Source organism: Schistocerca serialis, chromosome 1 (assembly GCF_023864345.2).
Source record: "Schistocerca serialis cubense isolate TAMUIC-IGC-003099 chromosome 1, iqSchSeri2.2, whole genome shotgun sequence".
In the NCBI taxonomy this organism is placed as follows: domain Eukaryota; kingdom Metazoa; phylum Arthropoda; class Insecta; order Orthoptera; family Acrididae; genus Schistocerca; species Schistocerca serialis.
The window spans coordinates 337,325,020-337,351,356 of NC_064638.1; the positions used below are offsets into that span (position 1 = coordinate 337,325,020).

General features: G+C 44.4%; 1 protein-coding gene across 1 annotated transcript in view; it reads left to right on the top strand.

Moving 5' to 3' along the window:
- Positions 1 to 1,360: 1,360 nt before the first annotated feature.
- LOC126471331 (PR domain zinc finger protein 1-like) overlaps positions 1,361 to 26,337 on the top strand; it is a 64,832-nt gene continuing 39,855 nt past the window's right edge. The window contains exons 1-5 of the mRNA XM_050099482.1: positions 1,361 to 1,387; positions 12,935 to 13,142; positions 17,930 to 18,021; positions 18,346 to 18,574; positions 18,686 to 19,254. Coding sequence (XP_049955439.1) covers positions 1,361 to 1,387; positions 12,935 to 13,142; positions 17,930 to 18,021; positions 18,346 to 18,574; positions 18,686 to 19,254 — 1,125 coding nt within the window. The remainder of the gene's footprint in view (positions 1,388 to 12,934; positions 13,143 to 17,929; positions 18,022 to 18,345; positions 18,575 to 18,685; positions 19,255 to 26,337) is intronic.

Consider the following 26,337-nt stretch of genomic DNA (forward strand, 5'->3'; position numbering starts at 1 on the left):
AGAAACAAGCTGTGACGACCACTTTGTTTAGACTTAGTTTATCTATAGATGAGCGTTCTTATTACTTAAAAAATATTTCCAAAGTATGACACATTTAAACTGTTTAGGTACATGACGAGAAGTCATTTCGCAAAACGAAAAAAAAATGATAAGAAATTACTTCACGTCACTTCAGTTGATGACAAACTGTCACGTATATTGTATATTTCAGACACTGTCTAAATTAACACGCTCGGATGATGTCAGGAAGAGCATTCGGCCCGAATTGCTAGCAACATTTCCAACACCCATAAAACAAATTTCGATACCGTAGAAGAAACGGGGAAAAGACAAAAAGAAAGAGAGAGAGAGAGAGAGAGAGAGAGCCCTCGGGCGCGAATGGAAAACAAGAAAATTAATCGCCTTTCTATCACATCTTTTTGAGTTACGAATATTTTTGTGTTTTGCCCATAAATTACATAAGCAAGTATATTTTCGTCAATTCCATTCAGGCTGTGTCGAGATCCTGTGGGCAAAATTAATTTCTTCGATGTTTTAGAAATCAGTTCCTGCAAATTGACAATCTAGTCACAGTGGAGACAGTACCGCAAATATCGTTCATTCAATGTACTTTGGGGAATTTTTCCTGTCGTCTTACTGACGGGTCGTAAATGTGTCGGTTTTGTGTCATGCATGAAATAATCTGTATGACACAAAACTGATATTATTTCACTCAATATAATTATTTTGCATAGTGTATTTCATACTTCCCTCTGCAGCAAGAGTTGATACGAGACTTTAATGATGTGCCCAGTAAAAGAAAGACTCGAATACTATAAAGTTAGTGTAGATGGCTTCCTCTGCAGGAAACATCTCCGGTGTCGGGACTGAAACGCCAGTGACGACGAAGTAGTGAAAAATGAAGGCGCATATACAATCTACATCGAACTCAGACACGAACTTCGAAGGCCTCCACCCGCTGCGACTTCACATAACGGCCACATTCTGAAATACAGCTCCTTAAAATGCGAGTTAGCTACTTTTCATTAAAACAAACTTGGACTTAATAACCACTCCTGATTCAGCGTAAGGGCACTTCCGAATTGTTTCCGGATTCATTCCTCATGGCATTCTCAAACTTGATAATGGTTTTAATTTACTTTTATGGATCCACTGCTTCTTGATGGCCCTCGGAGGCTCAGTATACGTTTGCTGTCGGCTTCTTAGGGTGGGTTTATTGCTGGGCGGCGGGGCGATGGAGCCGGGTTTTATGCGGCGAGCGCTCGCCGCTCCACCAGTAGTCGGCAGGGGGGGGGGGGGGGGGGGGGGTTCGTACGTAGCCCTGCCTCGTCTCACCACGCCAAGGCACTGCAGGAAGACGATGGCCCACCCCCGTCCAGGACTGAAGGTGAACAGAATCGTCGCTTCCCTACAGCATTCTGCGGCTCCTCTCGAACCGGTCAAAACTAGAGCCTTCCGTACTTCCATGTAGGTGTACAGCTTTGGTCTCATCTACAGCTACACGACGACTATATAATTTTCTCGTGTTTGTCTGAGGATTCGTAGAACTACTTTCAGAATATTTTTCCAACGTTCCACTCTCAAAAAGTACATGGGATAAAAGAACATCTAAATCTTTCGCTGCTAACGCTGGTCATTTCAGGGTAATGTTACGCTAATCTAAAAATTTTATAATTACTTTTAATATTATTTCGATAGAGAGTTGCTATATTGGTTGGTAATGGTTGGTGAGCTCTGATTAACTGTTGTATGAAATCAGTTTGCTGTTTCGCTTACGATTTACACTCGAATGGATGTGAATGTAACGTTTTACAATTCTGTGACAACACAGCTTATTTTGAGACTCTTATGAAATTTCGATAGTCACTCTTATGAAATCCGTTCCCAAAATTCTTCTGTGATCTGAAAAAAGCGCAAAATCGTTTTCGGTTTCAAAGCGTCTCCTTGAATTTTTTGGGCTGCTTGGGAGAAAGAGTGTACACGCACTGTTCGGACTGTTTTTAGTTTCTGGGTTCATGTACTGCCCCCATGACGGGTCCCAGGCCTGTTTCTGTTAAAAAAATTACTCCCCCTCTTAACTGCTGCACTGAGGCAATGTTAATGTCGAAACCATGCTTTCACTTTCATGGACATCGGTTATAAGCTTTTGTACCAACGATGCACAAAACGTATGGTAACCTAAACTGTCGATGACAGTGTTAAAGAGGGTTGAGATTGTGAACCTACGTCTCGCACTCACAGTTTAGTCAACATACTGCACAAGTTCATCAGACACATCTGAATGTCTTCCTCGACCACTTGCACCTTGCGTGCAGGAAGTGGACAAAAATATGAAAACACTACAAACACAGCACATTAGCATACATAACACGGCGCAGGAAAACCGTTGGCATTCTCTGACTGGATAAATACAGGTCCCGTATGATTTTCAAGGAAATCTTATATCTTCCCGTTGGCAGTAAAGCGACCTTACAGTGTAATGATGAGGAACATGCAATACCTCGATGTGGTTGCCCAAATCATCACCGATTGTTTCATTCTCGGGACGTAAACTTTTCCAGGATTTGGAATCAGTGTGAAACAAGACTTATCCGACCAAATAAAATTCTGTCATTGCTCTTGGTTTTGAAATTCCAGCTTGCATTGAAATTCCCTACTTCTAGAGCTACTGTACCTTCGTGTTGTTTTGGTGCTGACAACGTTCACGAGTGCGACCTTTAGTTCTGCAGTGTTTTTTCCAGCTGTCATCATCTCATTTTCCGTCACAACCCTCTTCAAGGACCATGCGTCAACATCATTCAACGTATATTCTCGTCTGGTTTGTAACTTAGCAGATGACGTTCTGCCACTTTACCTGTAGATGGTATAAATCTTCGATACGGTGCTTCTCGAAATACCAAACACTTTGGCTCCTTTGGTTACAGAAGCGCCCATCATACGAGTGCCAACAAATCGTCCACATTCGAATTCACTTAGCACCGACGTAATGCGCTCACAACTATACAGAACACTGTTCGGTTCCGACTGACAAGTGCGAAGATTTGCAGACATTAGGTGTCTCCCAACAAAAGCGCAAACTGAGGCTTGGCTAGCAACTGCGTTTATGTTCAAGCACGCATTTCTAGCGGCGTTTCCATAGTTTTGTCCAATCCTTGTTGTTGTGGTTGTTGTTGTGGTCTTCAGTCCTGAGACTGGTTTGATGCAGTTCTCCATGCTACTCTATCCCGTACAAGCTCCTTCATCTCCCAGTACTTACTGCAACCTAAATCCTTCTGAATCTGCTTAGTGTATTCATCTCTTGGTCTCCCTCTGCGATTTTTACCCACCACGCTGCCCTCCAATACTAAATTTGTGATCCCTTGATGCCACAGAACATGACCTACCAGCCGGTCCCTTCTTCTTGTCAACTTGTGCCACAAACTCCTCTTCTACCCAATTCTATTCAATACCTCCTCATTAGTTATTTGATCGACCCATCTAATCTTGAGCATTCTTCTGTAGCACCGCTTTTCGAAAGCTTCTATTCTCTTCTGGTCCAAACTATTTATCGTCCATGTTTCACTTCCATACATGGCTTCACTCCATACAAATACTTTCAGAGACGACTTCCTGACACTTAAATCTATTCCCTATGTTAACAAATTTCTCTTCTTCAGAAACGCTTTCCTTGCCATTGTCAGTTTACATTTTATATCCTCTCTACTTCGACAATCATCATTTATTTTGCTACCCAAATAGCAAAACTCCTTTACTACTTTAAGTGTCTCATTTCCTAGTCTAATTTCCTCAGCATCACCCGACTTAAATCCACTACATTCCATTATCCTCGTTTTGCGTTTGTTGATGTTCATCTTATATCCTCCTTTCAAGACACTGTCCTCCTTTCAAGACACTCTCCAATACTTCGTAATTGGCGGGTAGACGCAATAATACCATTTCAGTCACTTGGTGTGTATATACTGACGAATGAAATAGCTTACTTACACATTGTGACTTTCAAATTCTCCTTTTCCAACCATGTAACTGCCATGAAGGTGCAAGCACCTATTTATTTTAAATAGGCAGTCGGAGGTTAATTTACTAACAGCGTTCCCACAACTGACTTGGTCGAAACACTACATGCATACTTTTTGTTCCCACTGTAACACTGATAGGCATTTCCTTGGATGTAAGGAGGAGTTGACGGATCCAGTCGACAGCGGATTCGCAAGCGACTCCTGCATCCTCCGGTGCGTTGAGCCCGGGTGCTGTCGTCGCGGGGATCTGCAGAAAGAAGTGTGCTTGGCTCGGAGCAGCCGGGTCCCGCAGGAGCTGAGCAAACAGAAGACAGCCGTATTCCGGCGTCGCAGTGCTCCGTGGAGGCGGCGCAGTGTTTGCGCCGGCTTCCGCGAGTCGCCTAAATCACCGCAGCCTCCTCCTCCCTCCCCCCCACCACCAACTCCCCACATCCCTTCTCTGCGCCCCACCACCCCTCCAGGGAACGCCGAAATTAGCCGACACTCTCGTCCCGTGTGCTCCTTTCATTCTTTACCGTTTCTTTCTTCCTCTTATTTACGCTTCCACCTGGCGTCTTCTCCTTTTCAAATTAAGCCAGTGTTTATTATCATCCCCATTCCTCGTCTTCCGCAATTTTATATTCTTTTTCTTTCTTCTGTTTCACTGGAATTTATGTTTTTACGGGCACCTGTCCACTCGACCTCGACCTCCCTATTCCTGTAACTTCTTGTGTTTCTTGTCCAATTTACCTCACGCACACTCGTGTGCATATCTAAGTAAGATGTCACAGTAAAATGCTCTCAGAGCCGTTTATTACTGTCTGAAAAATAAGACATCATCTTCTGCACCATCTAAGCTGCCCGGATAGCAGACTGCGTGAAAACACGCACTTCCGCTCACAGGGTCTAGGTCTTCAAAAATGGCTCTGAGCACTATGGGACTTAACTTCGGAGGTCATCAGTCCCCTAAAACTTAGAACTACTTCTGACGCTTTCCGCCATCCCCATTACAACGAAATCTCTCTGTCGCCATGACGTCATTCTGCTACATTGCTGGCTAGCGTGCCATTCAGGGTGTCACAATATCACCTGTGTTACCACTGTACTATCAGTGATCCTTTCTGGCTGGGATTCCACCTGGCTACTGACCCATTCTGTTCTGTCTCTAGTGTTGCCAGGAAAGTGAAATTTTTCTGTCTGCACCAAGTACACTGTTCTGCAGTGCAACAGAATTGATCACAGTTGATCTGGTACACTGGTAAGCCTAAAAGTGCTTTTAGGCCGTTTTACACGCTCATTTAGGCAAATGCTGAATCTCCACCTTACAAAATATGATACGCAAATAATTTAAGTCCGATAACACACCAGAGCAATATTAACGCGAATCCCAGACACAACGTGTGTACAACTTTAGTCGCTCAGGTTAACTGACAGCTGTGGCAACAGAAAGGGCACCTGTCCACGAACACTACTGGCCATTAAATTGCTACACAAAGAAGAAATGCAGATGATAAACGGGTGTTCATTGGACAAATATATTATACTAGAACTGACATGTGATTACATTTTCAGGCAATTTGGGTGCATAGATCCTGAGAAATCAGTACCCAGAACAATCCCTTCTGGCCGTAATAACGGCCTTGATACGCCTGGGCATTGAGTCAAACAGAGCTTGGATGGCGTGTACAGGTACAGCTGTCCATGCAGCTTCAACTCGATACCACGGTTCATCAACAGTAGTGACAGGCGTATTGTGACGAGTCAGTTGTTCGTCCACCATTGACCAGACGTTTGCAATTGGTGAGAGATCTGGAGAATGTGCTGGCCAGGGCAGCACTCCAACATTTTCTGTATCCAGAAACGCCCGTACAGGACCTACAACATGCGGTCGTGAATTATCCTGCTGAAGTGTAGGGTTTCGCAGGGATCTAATGAAGTGTAGAGCCACAGGTCGTAACACATCTGAAATGTAACGTCCACTGTTCAAAGTGCCGTCAATGCGAACAAGAGGTGACTGAGACGTATAACCAATGGCACCCCATACCATCCCGCCGGGTGATACGCCAGTATGGCAATGACGAATACACGCTTCCAACGTGCGTTCACCGCGATGTCGCCAAACACGGATGCGACCATCATGATGCTGTAAACAGAACCTGGATTCATCCGAAAAAATGACGTTTTGCCATTCGTGCACTCAGGTTCGTCGTCGAGTACACCATCGCACGCGCTCCTGTCTGTGATGCAGCGTCAAGGGTAACCGCAGCCACGGTCTCGGAGCGGATAGTCCATGCTGCTGCAAACGTCGTCGAACTGTTCGTGCAGATGGTTGTTGTCTTGCAAACGTCCCCATCTGTTGACTTAGGGATCGAGACGTGGCTGCACGATCTGTTACAGCCATGCGGATAAGATGCTTGTCATCTCGACTGTTAGTGACACGAGGCCGTTGGGATGCAGCACGGCGTTCCGTATTACCCTCCTGAACCCACCGGTTCCATATTCTGCTAACAGTCATTGGATCTCGACCAACGCGAGCAGCAATGTCGCGATACGATAAACGGCAATCGCGATAGCCTACAATCCGACCTTTATCAAAGTCGGAAACGTGATGGTATGCATTTCTCCTCCTTACGCGAGGCATCACAACAACGTTTCACCAGGCAACGCCGGTCAACTGCTGTTTGTGTATGAGAAAACGGTTGGAAACCTTCCTCATGTGAGCACGTTGTAGGTGTCGCCACCGACGCCAACCTTGTGTGAATGCTCTGAAAAGCTAATCATTTGCATGTGTCAGCATCTTCTTCCTGTCGGTTAAATTTCGCGTCTGTAGCACGTCATCTTCGTAGTGTAGCAATTTTAATGGCCAGTAGTTAAGTAGAACTAAATTTGCCAGATAATGAAAACAGTGGAGCGCAACGACCAAATGAACGCTCGGAAAGAGAAATGAGGGATAGGAGGGGGGGGGGGTGAAAAGAAGGAGTAGCTTAGCGTGGTGTTTTCCACTCGCCAACACTTTTCAGTGGTGTGGCTTCCCTCACGTTCCTTCATTTACGTGACGGAGGGACGTAGATTCTAGGAGATGGGTTTGGGACGAGGGGCGGCAGGCAGCGGCGTTTAACGCGCAGCTGAGCCGGCGCACAGGTGCCTGCTGCCGCCGCTCCCATCAGGCCAGCGGGCCTGTCTAAACACTCGCCCTGCCCCCTGACGGCGCATTCGAGATTTCATCTCCGGTGTTGGCTCAGCGGCGCAGACCGGACTGGCGAGGGTATTCCTCCCCCTACTGGTCCGTCCAGGCACGCCACAACTTGTGTAGCGGCCAACCGGGCGCAGGACAGGAATCCTCAACTTGCGCACCGGTACCGGCCAGCCGCGCCATCCGTCCATTGTCCCAGTACCGACAGCTAACTTCGGCGCTTGCATCCATTCGGTATCTGCCATCACTGCTTTCGGCGCAGGACTGAAATTCAGTGTAGTGCAGTCTCGGCGGAAGCACTTCAGTTTGCATATAATGTAAACGGACTGCATTGCACTACGCTATGAAAATTGATATAAAATCTGGCTTCGTTGGGTAACTTCTTACAAAACAGTGCAGAAAAGGTCTGTAAATGTTTAAATAGCCAAAATCACAAAACTACCATAAGTGCTATATAAATAATTACCTTTCTGTGGCACAAAACATATTGAAATGAAATGAAAGCATATCGATGTTTTAACCGCTTAGTGTAAGTCTTTCTATTTGAAGCCACTTCGGTGATTTGCGCGACCCTGATAATGAAAAGATGATAAGGACAACGCAATATCTAGTCCCCGAGCGGAAAAAAATCTCAATCCGACCGGAAACGGAGCTCGGAATCTCCATATCCAGAAGCAGCAACGCCAGTCATTAGCCCACTTCTTTTCGTCTTCTTTCTAGTGGTCTGTTTCGGTTCAAATGGCTCTGAGCACTATGGGACTTAACTTCTGAGGTTATCAGTCCCCTAGAACTTAGAACTACTTAAACCTAACTAACCTAAGGACATCACACACATCTATGCCCGAGGCAGGATTCGAACCTGCGACCGTAGCGGTCGTGCGGTTCCAGACTGTAGCGCCTAGAACCGCTCGGCCACCCCGGCCGGCTGGTCTGTTTTCGTTGTAGTTATTTCTTCAGTGGTTCTCAACAGATATCGCATGGCACCTTTTGCATTCAGTATATGAGAACTTAGTTTTTTTTATTATTCTTATTCAGATAGTTGTCAGACCACTGACGGAACGCGCCAGCGCCCATGAGCTGCGGAAAGAAAACGTATTTCATCTACTTAACTAAAATATTCACCAAATTTTCGAGAATGCAGCTGGCTACGGCGAAATAGACACATATTTCGTCGGATTATGACGGTTAAGGGGAACGAAAGTCTACCCTTTAAAATTCATTCGGATTCCACAAACAGAAATATCGGGAAACTAACGAGCCCTGTACCTCCACGAGATCCACAACGTCGTAGATATCGCCACTCAAGCTGAATCCGTGTTCCTTGACTTCAGGAAGGCATTGTATACAATTCTGCACTGCTGTTTAGTGAAAAAAGTACTTAATTACCAATATCGTGACAGATATGTGACTGGATTCTAGACTTCCTTGCAGACAGAACTCAACAGAACAAAATCAACGGATGTAAAGGTGATATTGTAAGTACCTCAAGGAAGTGTAAAACGACCGTAGCTGTTTAGAAAAAATGGTTCAAATGGCTCTGAGCACTATAGGTCTTAACATCTATGGTCATCAGTCCCCTAGAACATAGAACTACTGAAACCCAACTAACCTAAGGACATCACACAGCACCCAGTCATCACGAGGCAGAGAAAATCCCTGACCACGCCGGGAAGGCTGTTTACAGCATACACAGTGTTCGTTTTAAGGCTACACATATATATCTCTCGAAATCGACGTATCATACGAAACAAATGTTCCTGGTGAGAAGTTAATATTAGTAAAGGAGACAACTGTCTGTGCTACAACTGGTCAATTCCTAAATATCCCTCCTGCATGAAATGAGTCAATATTGTATTTTCAGGTGGGAACCTTCCCATTTTTATTGCATATTGCATCGAGATATTTGGTTCCCTTATGGTAAAACAAAGACCCTGTATATATTATAAATGACCTAGCGGATAACGTCCGATGAGTGTAGAGAAGCGCTGGAAGACCCGCATGGGACTGACGAATAGTGCAGTTGACTCTGTAAGTGAATACGTGAAACATTTGCGCATACGTAGGAAATGAAATCGTCTAGTCTACAGTTATGCTATTGATGGCAAATTGTTTGAAAGAGTAACTACCGTAAAACATCTAGGAGTAACCAGCGAGAGCGACCTCAATTCGAATAACTACATGAAACCAATAACAAAAAAAGCAGTTGCCAGACTCTGATTTATAGGAAGGTATTTAAGGAAACATAACTCATGCACGAAAGAAGTGGTTTATAAAACATCTGTTCGATCGATTCTTGAATATTTCTCATCATTCTGGGATCCTTACCAGCAAGAACCGATAGAGGTACTCGAAGTACACTCCACCACACACCGTCAGGTGGATAGCGGAGTATGGATGTAGATGTAGATGTAGATGTAGCACTCATAGGAGAGTTGGAGATCCAACAAAGAACAGCGTGTTTCCTCACGGGACGGTTTAGTCTGCGCGAGAGCGCTACGGAGACCCTGCAAGAGAGGTGTGCATCACGGGAGATTTGCTACTGAAATTACGAGAAAGAACGTTCCGGAGAGAGTCAGTCAACGTATTATATAAGCCGCATACGTCTCGAGAAATGATCGCAACGACGAAACAAGAGACATTACAGCTAAAAAGGTCTACGGGCAACCATTCTTCCCACGTTATGCTGCGAATGGAACAGTGAAGTTGGAGTCAGTCAGAGGTGCCTGAAGTATCTTTCGCTGCACACCGTCGAGTTGCTTGCACAGGAAAGGTTCAGCTGCAGATAACATGTGTATCATTCTCAAGCCACAAACTGACCATTTTATGAAAGTGCAAACCCCGTGAAGTCACCCAGCTTTCTCCAAGCGAAGAAGCATTTCATCCGGATACCAAAGAGCACTGCACGAGAAAAGTGACCAGAAGGCCGTTTACATAAGTTCGATTAAACTCCAACTATTTGAACGTACGTTACACGCCATCTATGGTGGATCTTCAAGAGCAGAACACGTCCATATGACTTAAGCAGATGTACTACTGTGCGTTTTATTGTGTACTACGTTATGTATGCCGTAAAAATCGTCTGCGAGCGCTACATATATGGAAACCGCCACGAGCACAATGTGCTTTTTGGTTTTAAACGTTTTTATTGCCGGTCGGTGCGGCCGTGCGGTTCTAGGCGCTTCAGTCTGGAACCGCGTGACCGCCACGGTCGCAGGTTAGAATCCTGCCTCGAGCTTGGATGTGTGTAATGTCCTTAGGTTAGTTAGGTTTAAGTTCTAGGGGACTGATGACCACAGATGTTAAGTCCCATAGTGCTCAGAGCTATTTGAACCATTTTTGACGTTTTTATTTATGACAGACCTTAATACATTATGCCACGTTTTATCTACATGACAGCTTATCGCTAGTATCCAGCTCAATATTTCGTAACAAAGAGTTTGAAGACCTGAAGATAGCAGCAAACTTTGCCGAAATCGATTGTTTGTAAATAAAGAAGTATTTATGCAATCTTAGCTTTAGAAAGTGTTTTTCTAATAAACAAAGACAGCGAACGGGGGTTCTAAAGTACGTACCTAAAGACCCATGAGCACTCATTCTTCTTCGATACTGTGTAACACGTCTCTTTTATCGAAAGCTCTTGGCTTTCCATATTCAGGGGGTATGGACCAAAATAAGAAAAAATGTTCAATAGCCATAGGCTCTAAAGTGCGTACCTTAAGAGCTATGAGTACTTGTTCATCTTCGGTACTGTCAAACACGTTATGAAACAAGTTCTCACTTTAAATTGCACGTTTACTGGTCATTTTTTTCTTGTTTTGGTCGGTACTATCTCCTCCCGCAATGCGGGAAGCAAAGAGTTCTCAGTAGAAGCTATCTGTTTCAAAGTATCAAAGATGAACCAATGTTCATAGCATTTAAGGTATGCGCTTTAGAGTCAATGTTTGCCAGACTTTTTTTTCATGGTTTGGTGCAGGGAACTTGTCCCCAAAGTTTGTAAAAGTGTTTTTAAAATGCCCTATATACAGGGTGAAAAGTATTTAAACCGACAAACTCTGGGAGGTTGTAGGGGACATCAAAACAAATATTTTTCCCTAATGTCATTTTTTCCGATGAGGAGTATTTAAACCGGTAGAGAAAGATTTCTCTGGCGGCAAATTAATTAAACCAACAAACACTTCTCCATTTTTTTATGACCGAGAGACATCACATTAACACAACCCAATTCCAATTGCAGTAGATTTTAAAAAATGCCTCCACTGACACGTAAACAAAGGCTATACCGTCGGATCATGTTCTGTCTGACACGGGCAAAAACCCCAGGAGTATCCTGAAATGTTCCTGCTGCTGCTAGTATCCGGACAGCCTGATGTTCTTCTGATGCAACAGGGGTTGCGCAAACAAGGTTGCGCATCTCTCCCCACACAAGAAAGTCCAGAGGGGACATATCTGGGGATCGAGCAGGCCATGGTACAGGACCACCTCTACCAATCCACGATCCTGGGAACCGTCTGCCCAGGAATCTACGCACACGACGACTGAAATATGCCGGCGCCCCGTCATGTTGGAACCACATGCGTTGTTTGTAGGGAGCGGGACGTCTTCCAGCAATTCTGGCAACGCTCTGGCGAGAAAATTGTAATAGTGCCTACCATTTAATGGCCTAGGTAGCAGATACGACCCAATTAAACAGTCCCCATCAACACCGACCGACCCATTAACGAAGAACCGCACTTGATGAGTGCTAATGACTGTGGCATATGGGTTATCCTCACTCCAAACATGCGAATTGTGCATGTTGAAGACTCCATCACGCCCGAGCATTGCTTCATTGGTAAACAACACAGAGGATGGAAATGTAGGATGCATTTCACCCTGTTCCAGGTACCACTGCGAAAACTATGCTTCGGGTGGATAATCAACTGATTCCAGGTTGTGGACACGCTGTAAGTGAAATGGGCGTAACAATTGCTCTCGAAGGACTGATCTTACATTCGTCCCCATGTTACGTGCAATTGCACGAGTGCTGATTGAAGGATCCCGCTCCACACGCTGCAAGACAGCTTCCTCAAATTGCAGCTTTCTTACCGTGCGACGGCGTCCCTGTTCGCGTAATCTGATAAATGACCCGGTCTCACGCAGACGTTGGTACACAGCAGCAAAGGTCGTATGATTCCGGATACGGCGATTAGGATATTGTTGTTGATAAACCCGCTGTGCAGCTCGTCCGTTGTGGTGCGCTACGTAGTACGCACCAACCATATCAGTGTACTCATTCCAGGTGTATCGCTCCATTAGTAAAACTACTACACTGGTGGACAGCAGTTGCTGACAACTGAAGAGCGTAATACGGCCTCTAACAACTGAAGAGCCTAATACGGCCTCCACCGGTTTAGATAATCCTCACAGAAAAAAATGACATTAGGGAAAAATATTTGTTTTGATGATCCCTGCAACCTCCCAGAGTTTGTCGGTTTAAATACTTTTCACCCTCTAGAGCTCTGCTTCGCTGTGTCCTCGTAAGTAGTTTCAGCTCACTGGATAACCATAAGCTCTAGAGTGACGAATAAAGCTTGCTCCTTATAGCGTTTCCGAAGCTCTCACAGCGTGGAAGCCTGGATGGAGACCGGTACCAGCGCAGCATCGCTGTGTGACGTTTTACGACTAACTCGACTATTTCTTACTCCCCCGCGAGCAAATCGAGTCGCCTGAGAGTTGGAAACAGTGACGGACGCGCGCTGTGGAGCAGGCGCTGCCGCCGCGTTACGAGCGCTCCGCTCTCTGCTCGCTGATAGCCGCCCCCGCCGCTGCCGCCGCGAAAGATCAAAGTTTAGTGGCAGCAGCGGCCGTTACAGCTGCCAGCCACCCCCCAGCCTGCATAAAGCCGGGGACGGAACGCGACGGGGTGGGGACCGCCTTAAGAGGGCCCAACTCAAACAGCATCCACCGAGAGCCAGGCAAATTCTACAGATTAAACATCTCGCAGAAAAACAACGGGGCAAATTATCTTTAAGACATCTCTCTCCGTGTTTGCTACCAGTCGGAAACAACTTGTGCGTATTTGCGCATCTCCCTGTATTAGCCGGCAAGTTATTGGATTGCCCATTGTTCCCAACGGCGTATCTTAATTGGATTCGTCATCCAGGAAAGGGATGCGGTCTCGTGGGCCTGCTTTTCTTGCAGATGGACTTGGCGACCTTTCCTTTCTAGCAAAGCTCTTACATTAAATGTTACTAAAATTGTGTATATAGTTACTTCTTTCAGAGCAAGGATGTGTTACAAATAGAGTTATAAAACTACCGTAGTTTTCCGTTGTTGTTGTTGTTGTTGTGGTCTTTCAGTCCTGAGACTGGTTTGATGCAGATCTCCATGCTACTTTATCCAGTGCTAGCTTCCCCTCCTCCCAGTACCTACTGCAAACTACATCCTTATGAATCTCATTAGTGTAGTCATCTCTTGGTCTCCCACTACGATTTTTACCCTCCACGCTGCCCTCCAATACTAAACTGGTGATCCCTTGATGCCTCAGAACACGTCCTACCAACCGATCGCTTCTTTCAGTCAAGTTGTGCCACAAACTCCTATTCTCCCCAATCCTATTCATTACCTTCTCATTAGTTATGTGATCTGCCCATCCAATCTTCGGCATTCTTCTGTAGCACCACATTTCGAAAGCTTCTATTCTCTTCTTGTCCAAACTATTTATCGTCCATATTTCACTTCCATACATAGCTACACTTCATACAAATACTTTCAGAAACGACTTCCTGACACTTAAATGTTAACAAATTTGTCTTCTTCAGAAACGCTTTCCTTGCCATTGCCAGTCTCCATTTTATATCCTCTCTACTTCGACCATCATCAGTTATTTTACTCCCCAAATAGCAAAACACATTTACTACTTTAAGTGTCTCATTTCCTATACCTAATTCCTTCAGCATCACCCGACTTAATTCGACTAAATTCCATTATCCTCGTTTTACTTTTGTTGATGTTCATCTTATATCTTCCTTTCCAGACACTGTCCATTCCGTTCAACTACTCTTCCAAGTCCTTTGCTATCTCTGACAGAATTACAATATCATCGGTAAATCTCAAAGTTTTTATTTCTTCTCAATGGATTTTAATACCTACTCCGAATTTTTCTTTTGTTTCCTTTACTGCTTGCTCAATATGCAGATTGAATAACATCGGGGAGAGGCTCCAACCCTGTCTCACTCCCTTCCCAATCAATTCTTCCCTTTCATAGCATAAATAAACATATACTATGGTCAGTTATGGTCGCAGACGCGTTTTCTGTTCATTGGGTGTGCTGCATACCTATCGGGTCTCGCTAGAGTCCCCTAAAAATTGGAAGCGATGAACTGTCTAGAAACTGAGTGAGGATATATAAACGGCCAGGTAACCTACGGAGTATTTTTGTTCTACACATTTATCCTCCTGTCCGTTACTTAAGAATAAACAACATTTATAACAAAACAGAAAATCTGAATGTTTAATTCAGGTAATCACCTTGAGGTTGAAGTTCTTTTATCCGTGTTTGTTATGACAATACATATGTTTTTGGATGGGGTCCGCCATGTATACCAATACCCCCACCACAGAAACCACCAACATCATCAAACAACAATTATAAGAACACGCAGAAATTCCCAAACTCCACATAAAAGAAACAGCTAGAGTTCTAAAACTAATCACAGAGCAACACTACTTCTCATTTGAATTTTGGGCTCTATAAGGTTCCCTTTCTGTGCAGCGATCGTGGAATACAAAATTATAAAAAATTTAGCAAATGGTTGGACTGCTAACCAACATTTTTCCCAGTCACACTGAAAATGAAATATTTGAAACAATAGTAAGACCCAGAGAGTACCAGATTATATATTGGTATCGTTACGTAGATGGCATCGTATGCTTTCTACATGAAACACCCAGTCGCATCCAACAACACCACAGTGATGTAAACCAAGTCCACCCAAAAATAAAATTCACTATACAAATAGAAAACGACAAAATGTAAAATTTTCTTGATCTCGCAATATACAGACACAACAATCAACACCAATTCTCCATATTCAGGAAAGTGACCACCACCGGCACAGTCATTCACAAACATCCTAATCATCCGATTGCACGCAAACTAGCCGGCTTCCAATATATGCTACACAGACTGAACAATACTCCACTCACTGAAAACAACTATAACATTGAATTGCAGACAATCAGACAAATAACTGTAGAGAATGGATACTATATGTACACTATTGATTAATGAACCACAAAATTAAAACAAAACACACATATGAGCACACATGAACAAGAAACACTAACAACAACGAAAAAGTGGTTCACTCTCACCTACAACAACAAAGCAGCCCACAGAATAGGCAACATACTCAAAAAACCTACAGGACAGACAGCTCAACACAGAGAAAATTAAGGACAACCAACACAAACACAGACAAACACAACACATCTGATGTTTACCAACTAACATGTCAGGACTGCAAATCAGTTTATATAGGACAGCAAGCATAAACTTTAATACCAGATACACAGAACAGAAGATAAAAATTAAAAATTAACAGCTGTTATTCCACATTTGCTGAACACCTTATGGACATGAAATATAGCCCAACAGACATCAATACTGACTTGAAAATTCTCAAATGCAGCAACAACCTCCACAAAAACTAACAACTGAAGACAACTATCAAATACAAGAAGCCATAGTTGATGGAAAACAAGTAATAAATTAATACACAGCTCTCTGCAATGGAACTCTGTTTTCTTCCCTCAAAGAATTATTTGATAACGTCAACCTACAGCGCCCTCACACACTCCCAACCTCCACCTTCCCCCCCCCCCCCCCCCCCACACACACACACTCACAAAAACAAAAAAGTAACGAAAAATCCTCAAAACTTCAGATGATTGCGTGGTTGTATTTTTTACATCAGATGATCCACCTGTTACCGTTCCGAAACAAGTACCCAATAAAGGATTGTGGATGAAGCAACTGTCCTGTGCTTTTCTTCAATTTTCAAAATGTGCTTGTACCTTTGCGGCTACCCCATAAGAAGCAATCCATGTGTGATGTTCGATACGAACAGGAGTCAGTAAACAAAGTAAAATATTTCAGATTTTTGAATGTACACATTAATCAAACGTTAACTGGAAGAAGCATATAAGTGAACTGCTCAAACAATTACGCTCGGCTACTTTTGTTCTTCATGTAATTGGTAGCACTGAAAAGAGAAGATCAAACTTCTAACGTATTTTGCATATTTCCACGCAGCAACGTATTCTGGAATATTTTTTTGGTGCAATTCATCACTTAGAAAAGAAGCATTAGCACCTAAAAGTGAGCATATGTAATGACTATCTTGTAAGTGCCTCTTCGAGGAGTTAGGAATTTTATCTGCAGCTTCAGGAACAAAGAAAATCTTCGTAAGTAACCCATCTTAAATTCAGAAGGATAGTGATGTCCATAGCTACAACACTCTGTAACGAAAATAAAAAGAACAGGGAAGTGCCAGAGTTCCATACAAGCTTAATTATGTATGTAGATGGTTTCTCTAGAGGTTGTGATGAGCGAGTTTGCAAGTATCAACATATGTTACATAAATGGACGTATCTTTTGACTGCATTAACTTAGGAGCTTAAATTTTTTACACCACTGAGGACGGCACACCTTAGTATTCGACATAAATGTAAACTTGATACATTTCACCAGCTCCTGAGGAAAAAAAGGTCTTGAGACAAACCGACAACAAAGTCATGCTATAAGAGATTCTTTTTTACCAACCAGGATACGGAACCCTACCTTCATTACCCATTATTAAAGCCGCCAGTGGCTCAGAAAGAAGTTCAATAAGCATCGCCAAAAAGGTTTACTCGTTTACGCAACGGAATACGTCAGACCGTCTACAAAACGAGTTTTAAACGTACCCCTAAAATCATTTCTTCTGGACAACTGCTTTTCCATAGACGTATTTTTGTTAAAAACTGGTAACATAATTGAAAAAACCTAGATTTTAAGTGTACGCGAGTGAAGATAACTGAAATGAAAGGATCGTACGGCCCTGTTGGCCGGGAGTCCCCATTCGGGGATGTTCGGCCGCCGTATTGCAAGTCCTTTTTAGTTGACGCTACTTCGGCGACTTGCGGGTCAATGATGATGAAAATGATGATCAAGGACACACAACATCCAGTCCCTTGCCGGGAGGACGACGGTTCAATCCCGTGTCCGGCCATCCTGATTTGGGTTTTCAGTGACTTCCCTAACTCACTCGAGGCAAATGCCGGGATGGTTCCTTTGGAAGGGCACGGCCGATTTTTTTTCTCTGTCCTTCCCTAATCCGACGAAACCGATTACCTCGCTGTTTGGTCTCTTCCGCCAAACAACCCAAAATCCCTTGCCGGGAATCGAACCCGAGCCCTTCTGCGTGGTAGGCGGTAATGCTACCGCTGCGCTACGGAGTCGGACGTGAAGATAACTGACTGTTCATTAGTATTAAAAATAATTTTTCTCTGGCGGTAATGCTACCGCTACGCTACGGAGTCGGACGTGAAGATAACTGACTGTTCATTAGTATTAAAACAAATTTTTCTTGCATATCCTGTAAATTAATTCGTTCTTATTCTTTTCGATAAGAAAAATTTGTTTAGATTCCTTATGTAACATCTAATTAATTAATTAACTAAAGGAAGGTAACAAGTGTGCGTATGTTGACTGTTGCAGGATACGTCCAGGACCTGTCCTCTCTGCACTTCACGGCGTACCTGCCGCCCAAGGCGGACCGGACGGAGCTGGTGGAATGCGCCGCCCCCGGCGCGCTGTACCCCGCCACGTCGCTGCCCTCCGCCCCCGGGTCCGCCTCCGCTTCTGCAGTGCCGGTGCCGCAGCCGCAGCCGCCGCCGGCCGCCGGGGCGCCGCCGCCCTGCTACGCCGTGCTGCAGACCGCCGCCGAGGCGCGCCGCCTGCGGGACCTCGCAGCAGCCGACAGGAGGTCCTGGCTGCCCGACCACCACGCCGTCCCGCCTCCGCCTCCGCCGCCCACGACGACGCGGCAGCCTTCGCCGCCTCCGCCGCCTCTTCCGCCGCCACCTCCGCCTCCGCCGCACCAGCCGTCACCCGCGCCTCTCCCTCTCCGCAAGTCTCTAGCCATGTGCTTCACGAGCACGGGGGCTGCCTTATCTCTGCCGCCCAAGAAGAAGGACATCTATCGGCCTTATTCGCTGGACGACAGGCCGAGCCGAACCCCGGCCGAGGAGGATCTCAGCGCGGCGCACGCGATTCTCGACCTCAGCGCGTCGACCGCCATCGCGTCTGTGGCGGAGGTTGCGACGCCCCACGCACCGCCGCCACCTCCTCCTCCTCTTCCTCCTGCGCCAACCCAACCGCCGCAGCAACACCTCTCACCGCCAGCGCCGCCACCGCAGCCGTCCGCGGAGCACCTCCAGCAGCCGGTGGCCGCTGCGACGTCGGTGATACGGACGGCGACCAAGACGGTGGCCTACACGTACGAGGCGTTCTTCGTGAGCGACGGCCGGTCCAAGCGCAAGGCGGGGCTGTCGGCGCCACCGCAGACCGCAGACCCGTCGTCGCGGCAGCGCTACACGTGCAGCGAGTGCGGCAAGCAGTACGCCACGTCGTCCAACCTGTCGCGGCACAAGCAGACGCACCGCTCGCTCGACTCGCAGGCGGCGCGCAAGTGCGTGACGTGCGGCAAGGCGTACGTGAGCATGCCGGCGCTCGCCATGCACCTGCTCACGCACAAGCTGTCGCACGCGTGCGGCGTCTGCGGGAAGCTCTTCTCGCGGCCGTGGCTGCTGCAGGGCCACCTGCGCTCGCACACCGGGGAGAAGCCCTTCGGCTGCGCGCACTGCGGCAAGGCGTTCGCCGACCGCTCCAACCTGCGCGCCCACATGCAGACGCACTCGCAGGACAAGAACTTCGCCTGCTCGCGCTGCCACAAGTCGTTCGCGCTCAAATCCTACCTCAACAAGCACCTCGAGTCGGCGTGTCTGCGAGACTCTCCCGGCGGAGGCGGCGGGGGCGGCGGCGTCGTGCCGGCGCCCGACGAGGCGAGCCGGCCGGGGGCGGCGGCCGCCTGCCCCCCTCTGTCGCCTCCCACGCACCACTTCCTGGCCGCGCCGCCGCTCCCCTATTCCTGTTGATCCCGACCCACTTCGCCGAGCAGGGTTTCCGAAACGTCACGCTCCGTGAGCGCTAATACCACTAACAAAACAGAGTGATTGTCGTGTCTGTAACCACCAGCAGCGAATATGGCTGCATACGGTGCACAGATCATTCCGTGACCGACACTTAGAGGCACAGAAGGTAGAAATTGCTGCCGCACACATGTTTTAATCGAGGAAAGATTTTATTTTTACGTATGCGGCTAGCTTCGTCAAAACTGCATTGACGCAATATATTTTCAGCATGTTAATAACGCCTGCACAGAGTCGGCTAACATGATCTGTGAACTGTACGTTATACGTCTCCTCAGAGTCCTTTTCTTCTTTCCAATCATCAGATATTCTTTCATGTCAGCATACCATCTTCTTGATAAACAAGCAACAATGAAGCATACTGAAGCCACCAATTTCAGTTCTGTAATTTATGTACCAACCCGCGGCGTGAGTTTCCCCACCAACAAACACCACTAGCATAAAGTGACGATTAATCCAAGTCACTAAAAAATGTACCTATTTTCTAGTCGTGACTAGTCACTGTACTCATAGTACAACACGTTTCGGAAGCCCTGAAACAGACCTCGGCTAAATAGTCAGCAGTGTAATCTGCACACTCTTGTCTAGTCTATTTATCTCTACGGTTAAGATACGTTGAAACTACAATCAAGTTCGTTAGTCATCCTGCACGCGCCTAGAAGGGAAAGCTTCATTACGTTAGTGATGTTTGTAAATAGCCAGCGTTCCTCGGACGCTCAGTTTACGCAGTTGTTTCCTTATTCTGGCTGTCAGATATTCTTACAGTTGAATATAAATATAAATATATATACATACATAAATAGTGCACAAAATTATCAGCTCTTTTCACAAGCATTACTAGCTGTAAAATCAGCAACTTAATAGACACCATAATTTTATACCAAATTTATGAAATATCAGTCCTATTATTTGCACAGCAAATGGGAAAACGAGTTAATTTTTATGATCACGTTTATAACCATACGAAATGTTTTCCCATGCTGAATTCCTTACAGACTCTTTTCTTCAAGTAAAGCAGAAAAAGCTTCTTTTCTATACTTTTGTAAATCAAAGATTTGCTGGATGCGCATAGTACATAAAATGCCTGACATATATTTTATATTGGATTTTAAAGAAATTTAAAATTTTTACACTTAGTACAGCGACATCCCTCCCTGAAGTAGTTCAAACCGGAGGCCTTTCTGGCATTGAGAAGTACCTATTTGTTATAAGTTTATAAGTGATTAGAGGCTTAGGGATGTGCGAGACAAGTAGATCACTGACTTCTTTGTAATGCCAGATAGTGGATCATCTTTTATGTTGACGTAAAAGGTTTAGTTGAACGTTTCACGAAAGTTTCACACAAGGAACGAAGTGTTTCACATACAACGAAATGTAATTTTAAAATGTACACATTAGAAGTGTAGGCTGGCTAGGAAATACTGTTACAAATGAGTTAGTGAGAAGAGTCTAGTCACTGATGAATAACTGATGAAATGAGTCATCACTGCTAAGTCATATACACCGTTCCAGAAATAAGCCTGTTAGACTGCACTGTTAGCATTAAATATAGTTTAGAGTTTTTAAGCGAACACTGTGTATACCTAATTCAGTGAGTTTATAGTTAACTACTAGGATATGCAAACAAAATATAATTGACCCTTGGCGGGAATACCAAGTGACACAAGTCCGACCACACACAGTTTATAAGAGAGATTGATATTTATTATTATGTAATAATATATGAATTGATATAAAAAGTTTCACGAGCCTCTCTGGGCTTGGAACTCCAAGCCATTGCCAGTTAAGACATGTATCATAAATAATATATCGAAAAGTATTTTGCACAAGGTTTGAAATATAATGTATTTATAACATTAATATATGTTTGTACGAACAGTTTTAAAAATTTCCGTTCATAATACTTTTCTTTCATTTCTGGTTTTTCACTGTCGTTTTGCTTTTTGACTCGTAAATAGGCTTCATAGACTTCGGTTTCTCCTCCATACTTTAAAACATTCCAGTTAATAAGATGACTTCTTTGTGGCCAATAGCCACACGACGTAGTATTCCAGACTGCATTTCAAACAAGTATTTCATTTTCTGAAACGAATATAATACGCATAAAACACAGTAATATTTTTGCATACAACTTGTACATAAGTCGTGTGATGTAAATGAAACAACGTAGCAGATTAGTGGAGATAGCGCCGTAAAGGTAATAACAGAGCTAGGGATATAGTGCAATATAATTGTAATCCTCATGCTGGCCACCCTCGTAGTCATTGCATGTTTTGAGAAGTGTGTGTCTTTGAGTGTCAGTGTGTGCATATGTGAGTATGCTTTTTCTATTTTCCAATTAAAGTGTATACGATTTCTCGCACTCGAGTCCGGTTCAGACTTTTATTATTTGCTTGATATTGAGTGAGTATTAGCAAATCTCTAATAGTCCCCCGTCAATGAAGGCATTACAAGTTAATATGTACTATTGCAACCAGAATAAAATCACGTCGAGTAACTGCTGGATGGTTTGCATTCCGCATTTCGAATTTTTGGCTATGTGGAGTACCGGTGAGAGCAGACCCCCAGATGTACAAGAAATTACCTTCCCATAAGGTGGTTCCTGAAACGACTGAAACGTGTTTTTCGGCATAGCCTACTGCTGACTCTTCACTTGAGGGCGCTTCTTCCTTACGATCGTAAAAGCTTACGACTGTCATCGGAGTTTCAGTAACATGTCTCTCTGTATACGCCACTGAAAACTAGTTTATTCGTCGTAATTTTTTGCTGATGTCTGTAATCTATTATACATTACAGTTATGTAACTTCCTTCAAAACATGTTTCCTTCGGGAACAATTTTAAAATAAGTCGGACTGATGATATGCGGTACAATCATGTATACTGTACTGATACGCTAGCTATTTATCTGTTACTCACTCTTTCAGTTCCCAATCCATACTTCAGTCCTCTTATTTTTGACTCCACCCTTTGATAATCCGATTTCTCAACAAGCAGCCTGATGATTTTCCAGTGCTGCAGATAACATCTTTCGGTGGTGGCGATGAGCGCAAGAGCGCAAGCTTGAACAGTGAGGGTATTATGGCAGTGGAAGGACAGTCTTATCAATCGCAGAAAAGTGTAATAAAGGTTGTTACCATATTACGGAACCACTCTCTCTGCAATTGAGAACGTAACTAGGAACCTCACATCAGATGGAATTACAGATGACCCTCAGCACTGAAGAATACAAGTTTATCGTAATTCCTAGGCTCATGTATCTGGCAGAATTCACCCTTCAGTTATAAGGTCATAATGGCTGCATCAGATCATCACAACATCTGACATTTTCCATAGAGGGAATACCATGTCAGTTTCGGTACATGTTAGTTTGTTAGAGAACTCAGTTACTGCGTAGATTGTGAAAAACAACGCTTTACTAATAAGTTGCATGACGCATTTTCTTCCTCGATGATGCTCAAGTCGCGACCCCGTACAAAACCAATAAACCAATCGAAAACATTGCTCCAGTTCTTTATACAACTATATCTGTAGCATTCAGTCTTCGTGATATCGCCCTTGAACTAAAATACGAAAATTTAACTCCAGTACATTTCCTATTGTTAGGCGTTTGAAATGAACATGCGACTTGCACCAAAGTTACGCCCTGTTTTCTTGTGGGCAATCACCGAAGTTCCGTTAACGCCCTTGGAGGCCATTCCAGGAAACATTAGCGTAAATTATTACAAAAATAGTATATCTACGCGTGGTTTGCGAAAAGTGAGTTGAGCCTGAAGACACGCTCAGAAATCAGACACAAAACGAAGAGACACATCTGAGGGCCTACGAGTGACTGACACACTGAAAATGAAATGTCTTCTAGATGGCGTAGAACAAATGAAGTTCCGAAGATGTCAAAACACCTAACTTGGTGACTTCCGAAACTCCGGGAAGTCAAGCAGCTGCCGCCCGACGCCTGGAATCTAGGCTTGGCGGCGCTGCAGCCAGCGACAAGTAAGCTCTACGTATCGCCGCCCCCAGGGCCCGGCAGCGCACAGTAATTGTACTGCTGGTGTCGCAGATATGAGTTCCGTCCCCAGAGCCCGTCTCTCGAGATGTCAACCGCAGCCGCAGACGCGCCCTCCCCATCCGCCAAACAGTCCCACTTGTCGATTTCTCTTTCTCCCGCAGCATCCTCGAAATCTCTGCTAAGTCCTTTCTCTCCTCTCTCGTCCGTGTTAGACGCCGAGACGGCTCTACAGTTCTAATCTTTCCTTTTTCTCGATTGTCTTCCGTCTTACCCCATGTTTTCCTGAAATAAGACCGCGCAAACGTCTGCGACAGAGAGCGCCCACTTTGGCGTTTCCGCTGTTGCCAGGGCACTCTCACGACAGGAAATTCTGTTACGTATCAATTCTACGTTTCTTCCTGTACGCAGCTTCTTCCTTAATGTGTCTGTCTTAGGACTGACTCTCCATCGCCTCCTGTTCTGAACATCTTCCTTTATCTATCTGAATTTTCTTCCTCTTCTAATGTAATACTTAATTTCAATTCTCTTCCTATCCCCTCATTCCTTACACTTTTCGCGCTATAATTCTTGTAGCAGACAATTCGTACGTAGTACCTGTCCAAGATTATTCCCTCTCTCTGACCACTTACGATAATTTTGTTCCCGTATTTTATTACTTCTTCATTCTTATGTCTGTCAGTCCGCCTCACCTTAAGCGTTCTTCTCCACAGCCGCACTTTGAAACCTTCTAAACATCTTCCTTCTTTCTTTTTAACTGTCCGTCATTCATTGCTGTATAACACTACACTCCAGACATGTTGTTGTTGTGGTCTTCAGTTCAGAGACTGGTTTGATGCAGCTCTCCATGCTATTCTATTATGTGCAAGCTTCTTCATCTCCCCGTACCTACTGCAACCTACATCCTTTTGAATCTGTTTAGTGTATTCATTTCTTAGTCTCCCTCTACGATTTTTACCTTCCACGCTGCCCTCCAATACTAAACTGGTGATCCCTTGATGCCTCAGGATATGCCCTACCAACCGATCCCGTCTTCTAGTCAAGTTGTGCCACAAATTTCTCTTCTCTCCAATTCTATCGGATACCTCCTCAGTTATGTACCCATCTACAGCATTCTTCTATAGCACCACATTTCGAAAGCTTCTATTCTCTTCTTATTATAACATTTAGCAAATATTTTCCTCAGATCCATTTTAATTGTTCTAGATATTACTAAATGCTTCACCTTTTCAAATGCTCTCTTTCTCATACATATTCTCCACCTTATTTCTTCTGTACAGCTTCCATTCCAAGCCACAGGTACAGAAAGGATTTTACTTATTCTGTATCTTCCCTGTCTAGGAATATGTTCACTGGAGCTTCCTTCAGGCTTATTCTCATCACTTCTGTCTTTCCTATATCTTCGTTCCATAGTTCTTGCTCCTTTTTGCAGTGCTCATGAACATCTTCTGCAGCTTCACTTCTCAGCACTGCTACACCATCTGCGTATTTTGTAGTCTTTATTCTTTCTCCTCGAATTATAATGCCTCTCTCATCATCTATGGCCTTATCTATCTATTCCTCTACAAGTAATAATATTCAGTCGCGTCGGTGCAGTGAACAACCTTGCCTTAGACCCCTTCCAGTACTCATCTGCTCCGCCTCCTTATTCTCTACTGTATCCATCACTTTTTCCTTTGTCTACATGCCTTTTATTAACCACTTATCCTTCCAGTCTGTATCCCCGTCTTCTACAATTCTCAGTAGTACACTCCAATTTACTCTATTGGAAGCCTTCTCCCGGTCGATAAAAGAAATATACTCTGCCTTGCTCATTTCTATCATTATTTCTTCAATCATCCTCAGTGTGCAGCATGCAACATTTCTACACCCAACTGTTTTTCGGCACTGTCTTTTAAAATAAATTCAAAATTGTTCCAAAACCCAGGTTCACGTAGCTAATTGTGACTCACGCAGACAATACTCTTGTTTGTGCGTTTCCTCCAACAACACAGTACTGATACATTTTTAAGGTTTATTTACATATACAAACATTCAACTAGAGTCATCAAATTTTCCGTTATACACCAAGCAAAATTTACGCGTTCCTCTAAGTCTAATATGAAGTAGCAGCCTTTAACCAGAGGTTGAGATGTAGCTCTCCCCGCTAGTCTACCTTGGGCAAGAGTTTCCGTATCTGCATAACTGCTCACTCTACCTCTATTCGGACCTGCTTACTAGGTTGAAGTCATCATCTCTCTCTAAAAATTTTAGCTGACCTCCCCCCAGCCTCACACCATCGCTTTCACTCGTCTCCCGCAACAAACGAACTACGTTTTGATGATTAAGGACGTGTCCAAACAACCTACACTCTCTTTTTGTCAAGTTGTGCCAAGCAACATTTCTGTTCCCAGTTCTAATCAGTTACTGGATCTTCCCGTTTAATCTTCTGCAGCAACTCATTTCAAAAGCTTCTACCCTTTTCATCTTTCTATCTGATTATGATGCCCTTGGAATGAAAATCAGAAGCTGCCACCCAAAATGATGAAAGTGAAAACAGACTGATTCCTAGTTATTGTCATATTTCTTTAGCAGTTTTCCTGTGTACTTAGTTTTTGGAGTACGTGCAGAGCGCATCTGTATATCTGATCGAACTGAAAAACACTGTAAAAAAGAAAATGACACCAATTTCAGCCCTGCGTCTAGCAACACGAACATCAAAGTGCACAGGACTTTGTGGTGTTATTTTCGAAGATTAGTTGGTAGAGGGAAACTGACAACAGACGTAACAAATATAGACCTGCCAATACACGATCACCCTCGTCCTGCCTACTAGTTGTATCTCACAACAACAACCGAATGTCGGACAGTGTTAAGAAAAGATATTTAACTTTCTGACTGGTCCGTACTATAAAGTATAAATATTCGTCTG